This window comes from Musca autumnalis, unplaced genomic scaffold (assembly GCF_047663935.1).
Source record: "Musca autumnalis isolate F117 unplaced genomic scaffold, ASM4766393v1 scaffold_5, whole genome shotgun sequence".
Lineage (NCBI taxonomy): Eukaryota > Metazoa > Arthropoda > Insecta > Diptera > Muscidae > Musca > Musca autumnalis.
This window is the reverse complement of record NW_027412088.1, coordinates 84,662,302-84,675,275: the sequence shown is the minus strand read 5'-3', so window position 1 is coordinate 84,675,275 and position 12,974 is coordinate 84,662,302. Positions and strand designations below refer to the sequence as shown.

The window sequence follows — 12,974 nt, the reverse complement described above, 5'->3', positions numbered from 1 at the left end:
TCCAAAATAATGATAGTGGGCGCTAGTGTAAATGTACTTTAAAGAATGTAAATTTAAATTCTGTCTGAACTAATTTTAATATAACCAACTAAATGGACATAAATATCAAATACTCCCTCCCATCTGTCTACTGCTGCATGGAACAATTTTACTTTTCTCTTATTGAGGCCAAACTATCATCACAATTGAGATAACACTTCGAAAATCAATTGGCCAGTCGGCAGTTGGTTTCATTTCTTTTCAGTTTTGCGGAAGTAACCGGAAGCAAAAAATGTTCTGGCGGTGTGTTTGTTTATCTTCCGTAAGTGCTTGAAAGTAAGAATATGACACAAAATAAAATGCGAAACCCAACGAGTAGAAGAATAACCAACCCGAAACAATGCATATGACGTGTGTGAGGTGTTACGATAAGATTTGGTAATAATTATTTTTCTGGTGTTACTCTATATGAGATGAAATTTTATTTTGAACGTTGTCGGCGGGAAAGAGATGAAATTTATATATTGAAGGTCATACGATGTCATCTGCTAGAGTTCGTAGACACATGAGCGGAAAAAAGTGCAACAGAAATTGTCTCAGCAAAACTAAAACAATGTTTGTATTTTGCTGTTTTATTTTTCTTTTTTTATTTTACTATGGGGGAGTTATTCTCGAATACACACGTACGGCGTAAAAATAGTAAAACAACAGTAGCAAAAAAAAAATAGTAAAATATGTTAAATACTTGTTTTATAACTATGTTTTAAACATCATAATAAGATTGTCAAGTGTGTGTGTGCGGAATTCTTTCTACAATGAAAAGGGAAATGTAAAAAAATATCCGTGTTGTCGTCGTTACACTTACATTTTTTACATTTTTCCAACACTTCCTCATATTTTCACATTTTAAATATATTTAAAAACAAAACAAAACATTTTTATTATATAATTCTTTATATTTATTTGGGAAATTGTTAGTGTGTTCATTGTTGTTAAACTTAAACTTATATTTCTACATTATTCAATTAATAAATTGTTGTATTTTGTTTTATTGTAGATTTTGGTATGTATTGCATAATTTGTTTTATTACTATTTCTATAAAAAATAATAGTTTGGTTTTTTATTTGTTTTTTTTTTTTTGTGATTTCAATACAAAAATATTATATGCATTATGTTTTGGTGTTTATTACAATCACAGATTTAAACTGTATGAGCCTTTTTTATATATTTTTTTATTTGTTTTTCTTTATTTTGCTTACCAAATAATATTGCTAAAAATGAACACGAAATACATTTTTATCAAAGGAAAAATTACAAAATAAATGCTATTGAGTTTTGGGTAGTAAGAATAATTATAATTATTTTGTTAATTATTTATGTATATTTTTGGTTCATCGTATTAAAAAAAGTAAAAAAAATAAAAAGTCCATGGGTTTTCGGAGAAATGCACAATTGAAAGAAATAGATTTAAGCTTGATGATGTTGTCCGGGGTCATTGTTGTCGCCTCCCTCACCACCATCAACATTGAGACTGCGCAGGGATCTAAAGAAAAAAGAACAGGGAATTGTTAGATATACTTCGAATATCTTTATAGTATTATGTACTAGATGTGCTGTTAGTGTATGTGTGAGTATGTTATAAATAGATATAATTATTACAAGGTTCCTAGTAGAAATGTTAGAGATTAAGAAAAGCAAGTAAGAACGGCGCACAGTGGTTCAAAAATCGAATTTCGTTGCCAAAACTCTAATTTTTTGTTGTCACCGATTGTTAATGTCTATATGGGATGCGATAGTTAACATATTGAAACTAAGAAAAGCCAAAAATTAGATCAAAATATTGGAAGGTGTGGGCGTGGCGTGCTTCTAAATACGAAAAATGTTTAGCAATTTTGGAAAATACGTAATTTTTGCAAATTTCTGGAGAAAGAAACAGCTATTTCACAAAAAACTATAACCGATATTGTGTTCATTGTTTTTTGTTAGGTAGGTAGTATTGTTGCCCTAAAGAGTCGTTTTAATAAATTACCGAACGTTTACACGAAGTGAGCTATTTCATTTTTCCTCAGGTACTAAATTTTAGTGAAATTCCAAGTTTAGTGGACAAGAAATTTTAGGGAACAGCTTGGAACAAAGTTCCGTTTTCACAGAATGATGCCCGAGAGTGTCCTCTTTCAGCCTATGTATACTTTCGTAAAAGTGCAGTTCCGTCCGTTTAACACTTTTTTAAATTTTTGAAACTACATGGGTAACAATGTGTGTTTTTATACCCTCAGCATTTATGCTAACGAGGGTATATACACTTTCATACGGACAAAATGTGCCTCATCGAAATAATGGTTTTAGACCCCAAGTATGTTTGGACGAAATGTGTTTCAGACAATTTGGAGTTGATTTAGCCATGTCCGTCCGTCTGTCTGGCTGGCTGGAGCGCACGATAACTCTCTAACGGACCAACCGATTCGGTCCAAAATTTGGCTTTCGTAATATTTTGTCCAAACTTAGTTTAAGTTCCAAGATGGGTTATATCGGTCCACTCCTTCCGGTACCTACCCCACAAAAGTTCGGAAATGTTCGGAAAATTTGTGCGCACGATAACTCTGCACATGGTGAAATTTCTACCAGACTTAGATGAGGTTCCAATATGGACCCAATCGGTCCACTCCTTCGGGTACCTCCCACACACAATTTGGGAAAAGTTCAGTTTAGGACCTACTCTCGAATTGCTTTGATTTTTGTTGTAGCAACTTGTATTCACTGCCCCCAAACGACGGTATAAGTTTCATCAGGGGTAAGTCCATACTTCCTGAGAAAATAGCCTGAAAGGTACAAAAAACCTCTATGACACCGTGTATAGTGGTTGGAGCGCAAGATAACTCTCGAACGGATCTGCCGGTTCGGTCCACAATTTGGTCTTCGTAATATTTTGTGCAAACTTAGTTTAAGTTCGAAGATAAGCCATATGATAACTCTTGATGGGAGCAACCGATTTGATTCATACTTTACGCATCCTAAAATATATACCAGATATATATCAGGTTCGAATATGGACTATATTTGTCCACTCCTTCGGTTAAATTCACTTTAAGACCTGCTCTCGAATCATTTTGATTTTTGTTGAAGCAACTTGCATTCGTTGCCTCAATTACGGCAGTAAAAGTTTTTTTTTTCAGGGGCAAGTCCATACTTCTTGAGAAAACAGCCCGAAAGTTGTAAAAAACCCCCTATGGCACCATATGTAGTGGCTGGAGGGCTTGAACCGAATACTGCGTTCGTCCACACTTTGGATATTGTAATATTTCTTCGAATATTAGATGAAATTCGAAGGTGGTGCTTATAGGTCCACTCCTTCCGGTACCTCCCCCACAAATAAATAAATAAATAAATAAATAAATAAATAAATAAATAAATAAATAAATAAATAAATAAATAAATAAATAAATAAATAAATAAATAAATAAATAAATAAATAAATAAATAAATAAATAAATAAATAAATAAATAAATAAATAAATAAATAAATAAATAAATAAATAAATAAATAAATAAATAAATAAATAAATAAATAAATAAATAAATAAATAAATAAATAAATAAATAAATAAATAAATAAATAAATAAATAAATAAATAAATAAATAAATAAATAAATAAATAAATAAATAAATAAATAAATAAATAAATAAATAAATAAATAAATAAATAAATAAATAAATAAATAAATAAATAAATAAATAAATAAATAAATAAATAAATAAATAAATAAATAAATAAATAAATAAATAAATAAATAAATAAATAAATAAATAAATAAATAAATAAATAAATAAATAAATAAATAAATAAATAAATAAATAAATAAATAAATAAATAAATAAATAAATAAATAAATAAATAAATAAATAAATAAATAAATAAATAAATAAATAAATAAATAAATAAATAAATAAATAAATAAATAAATAAATAAATAAATAAATAAATAAATAAATAAATAAATAAATAAATAAATAAATAAATAAATAAATAAATAAATAAATAAATAAATAAATAAATAAATAAATAAATAAATAAATAAATAAATAAATAAATAAATAAATAAATAAATAAATAAATAAATAAATAAATAAATAAATAAATAAATAAATAAATAAATAAATAAATAAATAAATAAATAAATAAATAAATAAATAAATAAATAAATAAATAAATAAATAAATAAATAAATAAATAAATAAATAAATAAATAAATAAATAAATAAATAAATAAATAAATAAATAAATAAATAAATAAATAAATAAATAAATAAATAAATAAATAAATAAATAAATAAATAAATAAATAAATAAATAAATAAATAAATAAATAAATAAATAAATAAATAAATAAATAAATAAATAAATAAATAAATAAATAAATAAATAAATAAATAAATAAATAAATAAATAAATAAATAAATAAATAAATAAATAAATAAATAAATAAATAAATAAATAAATAAATAAATAAATAAATAAATAAATAAATAAATAAATAAATAAATAAATAAATAAATAAATAAATAAATAAATAAATAAATAAATAAATAAATAAATAAATAAATAAATAAATAAATAAATAAATAAATAAATAAATAAATAAATAAATAAATAAATAAATAAATAAATAAATAAATAAATAAATAAATAAATAAATAAATAAATAAATAAATAAATAAATAAATAAATAAATAAAATGGTACACGCGATTTCTCATAGACGTAGCAACCGATTTGGTCCAAACTTTGGATATCTAAATATTGTCGAAACTTAGTTTATGTTCAAATTTGGGCCGTATCTGTCCAATCCTTGTGGTACGACCCACACAAATGTTCAACATTTTTGTGTGGTTCGAGGATCCTTTGGATATTTTTACCGAAGGTTTTCCTAGTGGCCCTGTTTACAGCGATATTAAGTTTTTCGTAGGCTAGTGTAATAGAAAAGCTCTATCTATCGTTATCCGCACAAATTTTTGAGCTTTAATCCTATCCATGCTTTCGCCCAACATTTTGAAAACCCCCTAAATACATAAGTATTTCAATCCACACAGGCTGAGGGTATATCTCTGTCGGCAAAGCCGACTGATACTTTTTTACTTGTTTTCATGCCGTTTCCCATATAAATTATAGCTTTTTCACACAAAATTACATTTTTTAATATAAGAATTTATATAAGAGTTATATGAGTTTTATGAAACCCAAGGAGTATTTTTTAAATTTTGGAAACAAATTTTTTTAAAAAAATTTTTCCACATTTTTTTTTTAATTTTTTGTATTTTTATTGCTTGTTTATTGGGGTTTGACTATTTTTTAAATAGTTAGAACATATGAAAATCTCAAAAACACTCATATTTTGATGCAAAATATAAAAAACTCAAATTTTTGATCTTGAGCTTGAATTTCTCTGCAACCGCTATACCGAATTTGGTGGCTTTTAATGTGTCGGAAAGCTGAAAGTTATCTGTCGAACAAAGGAATTACGAAAATATCTCTATCCGTTCAAAAGTTACAGAGTTTTGACCAGGAAAAAACGATTCTGAACCACTGTGGGACGTAACTCCCAATGATTTTTTTCGTAATATCAAAATTATTTCTTTGCTTAATTTTGAAATTTATAATTATAAAAATTGTCATAAATTTTAGAGTAGATGTTAGAATGTAAGCGGAATTATATATTTGAGAAAGCCTAAGTGCCAACCAATTCCGAAGTATCAACAAAATCCTCCTGATTTCATAAAGTTATTTAAAAACGAAATTATGCCCGAAATTATGTCAGTAGCAGTTCGAAAAAGTTTTACCATATTACGGTATTCGACGAAGAAATTTTGTACACATGATAATTATTTTAATTTGGATTAATAAGAAAAATCATTTTTCTAATCAAGCGACAAAAGTATTTGCATATTTTTACAAACATTTTGTATTTCCTTTAATTTTTAAAATATTTGTTAAGAAAATCGATTATTTTCAAGAATACTTTCGCCTGCGGCGCTACATAAAGTATTTGAATATTTTTACATAAACCATTTATTTTCTTAAATAGTGGGTTCGGACATAGCTCCCAACAAAAGGAGTTATGTCCGCAAACAAAGGCGGACATTACTCAAAAAAAAAAACGTTTTGGGAGTTATGTCCGTTAGGAGTTATGGCACGGCAACGTAATTCTCATATACATTTTCTAAATAACTTCAGTATAATTTGCTATACAGGACTGCGAAGTCGAACTATTTGAGCTTAAACTCCGACTCCAACTCCAGACCAATTTCACTACTCAGACTCAAAAATATCTTTTCTCGAAGTAGACGAATTAGTTTCCTCTTAATTTTAATTTTATTGAAGACCACAATGCCCTTTTATATAAGGATTACAACTTTTCATTTAAAATATCAGAACATCAAGAATTATTTTGAATAGATGATGACCCAGCAAAAATCCTCATTACAAACCTCCTTTCCCACCCATTATTTTAACAAGGGCATGTCGCGCGAAATATCTGGTTATTTCGTAACCACTGAAATAGATTCTGACTACTTATTTCAGTGGTCACAAAATAACCAGTTATTTCGCGCGACATGCCCTTGTTAAAATAATGGGTGGGAAAGGAGGTTTGTAATGAGGATTTTTGCTGGGGACTAGTAGTTTCTTTCAACAAGTCTCCTCATAGAAGTTTCATAGGTTTTCTCATGGAAGATGAATAGGCATACATACAGTTGCGTTCAAAATAATAGGAGCGCCCATACAAAAAAAGAAAATTGTCAACAAATATGGTTAAACTTACCCATTTTGGTTTATTTTGAATTTGTTTAACATTGTTGACATCCCAACAGTTAATTCATCAGCAGAAATGTGGCAATCTGTTTTAAATTATTTACTGTTTACACCAACATTATAAATCGTGTTTAAAGTTTTTGTTCGAAAAATATGAGTGTGGAAGAAAAAGGATGTTAAAAATAGCTTTAGCGTGTTTAAAGTTTTTGTTCAAAAAAATAGGAGTGTGGAAGAAAAAGGATGTTAAAAATAGCTTTAGTTGAGTTTAGGATCAAAATTGTCAATATTTTAGTTAACAGTAGCAAATCCAATAGATTTTATGAGATTTGATTGCTGTTTGAAAACAAAAGTCCTTAGGAGGTAGCCAAGAAACAGGCGATTGTCCTTGCAGAAATTGTTTCCATAAATTGAGCACTTTTTGGGCAACTCAATGGATTTTGTAGACAAAAGCTTTAACGATTAGATTTGTTTGATGCTATGGATGTTATCTCTAACAATATATAATGATTGGTATCCCATAAATTTGTGTATTTTGATCCTTGAGCCAAGTTTAAGGACAGTTTACATTAGCCCTTAAGGCAAGGATCGTCCAAAAAATCGTATCTATAAGGAATTTATTCCCCTAACCAAATAATATTTAAAAGTCCTTAGGATGCTAACCTTGTATATGCAATCAGTTTCGCTTCTATTCAAAAAATGTTTAAAACGTGAACGGTTGAAATGTACTTTGAACCATTTAGTGATACGCAGGCTGGGATTGCAATAAGGTTGGTATACGCTGTAATATATTTTTCAATATAAACTAACGTTTTTCACTCAAAAATACTTCATTTAGGTTATTTGCATTAGAAAACTTTTTATTATACGATGCAAAACCTAATAAAAATAATCTTAGGCCAACTTCAAAAGTTTGTCTTTAAAGTTTCCTTCTCAACAAAGCGTTTTGAAAAATGTCTAATATGTGCCAATCATCCAATTTTTCAAAAATGAACCATATAATAAATTCTGCATGCAGTTAAGATGCTAAGGACCTCAAACATCACTTGATTGAGATATTAATGCCTTATAGATACGTTTTTTTAACCGATCCTTACGTAAAGAGGTAACGGAAACCGGCTTTAACTTGGCTCAAGGATCAAAATACACAAATTTCTAGGATACCGATCATTATATATTGTTCGAGATAACAGTCAGAGCATCAAAAAACTCTAATCACTAAAGTTCTGTCTACAAAATCCATTGAGTTACCCAATAAGTGCTCAATTTATGGAAAAAATCGCTGCAAGGACAATCACCTGTTTTTAGGCTACCTCCAAAAGAACTTTTGTTTTCCAACAGCCATCAAATTTCATAAAATCTATTTGATTCACTACTGTCAACTAAAATATAGACACTTTTGTTCTTAAACACAACTAAAAATATTTTTATTGTCCTTTTTCTTCCGCACTCCTATTTTTTTGAACAACAAATTTGAAGGCGATTTATAATGTTGGTGTAAACAGTAAATAATTTAAAACAGATTACCACATTTCTGCTGATGAATTAACTGTTGCGATGTCAACAATGTTAAACAAATTCAAAATAAACCAAAATGGGTAAGTTTAACCATGTTTATTCGACCATTCCCTTGGTGTTAATAAGCACTCCTATTATTTTGAACACAGCTGTACATATGTTCCCACAAACATCCTTTAAGGTACATACATATATAGCAATGAGTGAACCCCGAATAATATCCCAGCGAAATGTTCGATGCCAAAGATGCTATTCAATCATGGGAGCAAGTGATCTGTAGTGGGATTCTCTAATGCATTTTTTTTGGTTACCGACAAAAATCGATAAAATAAAAAGGCAAAATTATGAATGAAAAGTATGAATAAAAGTTAGAAACACTTTTGTTGTCGGTAGGATTTAGCGACAACTTTATTTTGGTTGCTATCTTACCGACAAATTTCGTTAATTACCGAAACTATAAGCATATTAATATTACCGATTTTTGTCGGTAACCAAAAAATGCGATAGAGAATCCCACTACTGGCACGTCATCTTTTTAGCATCTTCATCGGTGAATTTTATATGAGCGTGGACCCCAAAAGATACTATTAATATTTGGATCCAAAGCATGTCATGTCAATGCTTTGACATGTCATTTTCACCAACCCTTGGCAATGACATTATCATTACGACGAGAGTTTTAACAACGTTGGTTGTGATTTCGAGTCTCCGACTGAATCAAGCCTATTGTAAAGAATTAATCTTATATATTTAGAAAAATGCGTATAAATAAAAGATCGGATCTTTCACGACTTCCTTTGCATGGGTTCAAATGCTGATGAAAAGATCAGATCTTTCACGACTTTCTTTGCATGGGTTCAAATGCTAATGAAAAGATTGGACTTTTCACGACTTCCTTCGAACCAATGCATAAGATGTAATGAAATCACGTTATCGCATAGAAAGCCTTCCATCAAATTTTGCTGGGAATGGATCGCTCAATTATATGGGAACTTCTTTTTAAAGACATGTAGAGAATTTTGACAGTTATTGCCACCGTTAAGTATGATATGCTGCCTGGCTTGGAAATCGAACCCGGGCATATAGAATGCAATCCGGGTGTACTTACTAGAGTTGGGTAATCTAGTTCCTAGTTCCTCGTACTAGTTCCAAAGCGTATGAGTAACATCATGAAATATAACGTGTGATAGTAAGTATACGCAGTTTGTTCAAAGAAAAAATGTGGGCCATTGGAACTGCGAAGTGAACTATATAGTTCCATATAGTTCCTATGGCACAACTCTAGTACTTACTATTGCACCACGGTGGTACATACATCAAGATCAAGTGCACAATAGCACTCATGCCAGTGTTACTCATTACTTTGTAATTAGTTATCATTTCGGTACTTTTTTAATGGTGGGTCTATAGAAGCACCCTTACTTTCAGAATGGGTCTACAGTAGCACCTATTCTTTCAGAAGGGCCAATAGAAGTACCCTTTCTTTCAGAAAGAACCTATTGAAGCACATTTTTTCAGAAGCGGTCTATAGGAGCTATCTTTCTTTTAAAAAAGGGTCTATAGAAGCACCTTTTCTATTAGAATGGGTCTATGAAAGCTCCTATTTTTCAGAGCGGGTCTATAAAAGCACCCTTTCTTTCAGGGTAATTATACTGAAGCACCGTTTCTTTCAGAAGGAGCCTATAGAAGCACCGTTTCTTTCAAAAAGGGCCTATAAAAGCAACATTTCTTTCAGAAAGGACCTATAGAAGCACCATTTCTTTCTAAACCGGTATATTGCAGCTCCCTTTCTTTCAAAAAAAGGTCTATTGGAGCTCCCTTCCTTTCAGAGTGGCCTATGGAAACGGCCTTTCTTTCAGAATGGGTCTATAAAAGCACCCTTTCTTAAGAATGAATCTATAGAACCACCCTTTCTTTTTGAAACAGTCTATTGGTGCTCCCTTTCTTTTTAAAACGGTATATTGGAGCTCCCTTTATAACGCGCGGCCACTTCGAATGCGTAATTTATAGCTTTGTTCCTTTACTTTTTTAATGGTAAAAGTGGTAAAAGAGAAAACTGTCAAAATTGATCTCTGATGACCACTTTTACCAGAAAAGTAAAGGGGAAAATGGCAGATCAAAATCAAAAAGAAACAAATAAATTCAATTTTCTTTTTTATTTCACTGTTTTTTTGTTTTTTGTTTTGTCAGCGTTCTCCTTTTACTTTTTTTTGTTAATTTTTTTCATCATTGCCAAATAATCGTCAAAAATTTTGAAAAATCAGTTCTACCATTTTTTACCCGAAGAAATTTGTCTGGTAGTCTGTGATAGAAGGGAAAGCCATTTTCGTTCTCTCTCTCTCTCCTAAAAATTGCTTCCAGTTTTACCACTTTTTGGGGTTAGGGAACGCTTTGCAGGTTAAAAATAGTAAGAAATGATAAAAATGGTAACCTCAGGCAAGTAAGGAAACACAACTTATATAAAACCCACAAATTTTCGAAAATCGGGCGGTTCTGTTCTATGGAGGACAATATCAAGACGTGGACACATCTCGACAATTTTTACAGGAAGGTTTTCTAATATTAGGGACCATTTAGATTGAATAATGTGGCCAAGACATTCAAAATATTAGAAATCTGGGTGCAACGTTTTAAACTTAAAATTGCACATATCTTGAATTTTGTTGTTCTTTAATTACACTGAAATTTGGGGGTGTAACATTCCTTTTGGGGGTGTTAGCCCTTGATGCGTATATACATAACCCCAAAGAGCAGAGCCGCCGTGAGTCGAACTTTTCAGTTATGTCGTGATGAATTTTTTACTGGAGACTCTAAAGCCATCATAAATTAGCGTTAGATCTTTGTTCGCTGTTGTCTTAGCTTATTTTTGTCTTCAGATTTTTTTCGTAGAACATTTCGACCTTCTAACTTAAGGCCTGGGGGATGGAAAATTCCTTTTCAGGATGAGAGACTTTCTTGGGTATGTTGAAATTCCAAACGAACATATTCCCCGTAAGTCTTACTACTAAGCTATGGTGTGATGCATTTTGGATTTGTGACCCTTCACTGCAAGTTTAAAATGTTATGGGTTGATATGCCCTATGTCAAATCTATATAAATAAAAATCAAATGACGTTACCAACGTAATGGCATTAGTTGAGAAAGGCTGGAACGATTTGGATAATTCTTTTTTTGAAATATTTTTCATAACCTAGGTTTTTACGCAAAGAAAATTTGACCACATTTTACGCCCACTTTTTTCAATTTTCAATTTTAATATTATCTACAAAAACTACAGAACTGATTTTCCTGAAATTGTCAGGGAATGTACAGGGATGGCCTCCCGTGAAAATAGTTTACATATTTTGTTGAATTTGGGCGGCGTACTTCCCCTATACCCTATTTATTTAACACTTTTTTTTTCGGTTTTTGGCATTTTTGACGTATACACAATGGAATTGACATTTAAACCCCAGTGGCTTTATTTAATTCGGTTACTATAATAAGGTGATAGATTTATGTATAGCTGTCTTTCAGAGATCAGTGCTAGGTACCACCCGATTTGAAGTTTTATGAGGATTTTATCTTCATTTTTAGCCAGAATTGGCCGTAACTTGGCATTTGGAGTTCCCAATGTTAATGAAACTTCCGCACCAAAAATTATGGACATAAGTCCAGGTGTTGGTATAGGCTTTATATAACGGTACTACACGATTTCAGGCATTTTAAAGTTTTTATCTAAATTTTCGGCCTATATTGACCATAATTTTGTTCTCAGTGGTCAAAAAAAGTATTTACTAAAAAGTTAAAAATAAAAAATAATTTTAAAAAAATTAAGTTACAGTGTTTTATAATGGTAGAACAAATATAAGGTAAAGTAAATACTACAAACAAATACAACTCGAACAACAACCACAAAGGAATTTGTTTTTGTTTGTAACGTTACTGCCAGTTGTATTTGTAAACAAAACAAGGAAATGTCTATAAATTATTGGAATTTAAAAAACTAATAATTTTTCGCATTTGGTTGAATATTTTGGAAAACATGAATGAAAATTCGTTACATTTTCAATTTGTATGTTTTCACATCATTCCACTAAATGCATAAATTCTCACAGAAAGTAGAATTCTTGCAGAAAAGTTTGAGGTCGCTGGAAATTCATAGAAAAAGGAGAAGCTGTTTCAATGTTTTGTTTTAGAAATCAAAGAAGCACATGTTTATTAGGGCTTTATTTTTTTAAATTTTAACAAAATACCTCACATATTAACAAACGTTGTATCGCCTCTACAAGCGTTCGAATTTGGAGTAGGTTACATATCATTGATATGAAGAAGTCTTTCTGGGAAATGGTTTTTTCCGAATGATATATTTTTTTTTTTTCTCAAAAAATATATGTCCCTTATGTACATCGAAATAGAAATAAATGTATAAAATGTCATATGAAATTTGACACTAACGTTACAACCCAGTTCAGTCAGCTGTGTATTGCTGCTACCTTTTCTTATTCTACCATGGTGTTTTATTTAGAAATGCACATAAAACTAGAAAATAATTTGTCGCTTATAGTAAGTTTGATTAAATGTCAAACGAAATCCAATGGATTTCAGATGAGTTTTCATTTGACGTATACGCAAAGGAATTGACAGTTGAAATCGAGTGGATTTCGTAAATGTAAACCAAGCATAAATATATTC

At 29.8% G+C, this 12,974-nt stretch overlaps 1 protein-coding gene across 1 annotated transcript in view; it reads right to left on the bottom strand.

The window, feature by feature from the left end:
• Positions 1–914: 914 nt before the first annotated feature.
• The window catches only part of nompA (no mechanoreceptor potential A), a 71,148-nt gene continuing 59,088 nt past the window's right edge, over positions 915–12,974 (bottom strand). The window contains exon 21 of the mRNA XM_073988487.1: positions 915–1,523. Coding sequence (XP_073844588.1) covers positions 1,448–1,523 — 76 coding nt within the window. The 3' untranslated portion in view covers positions 915–1,447. The remainder of the gene's footprint in view (positions 1,524–12,974) is intronic.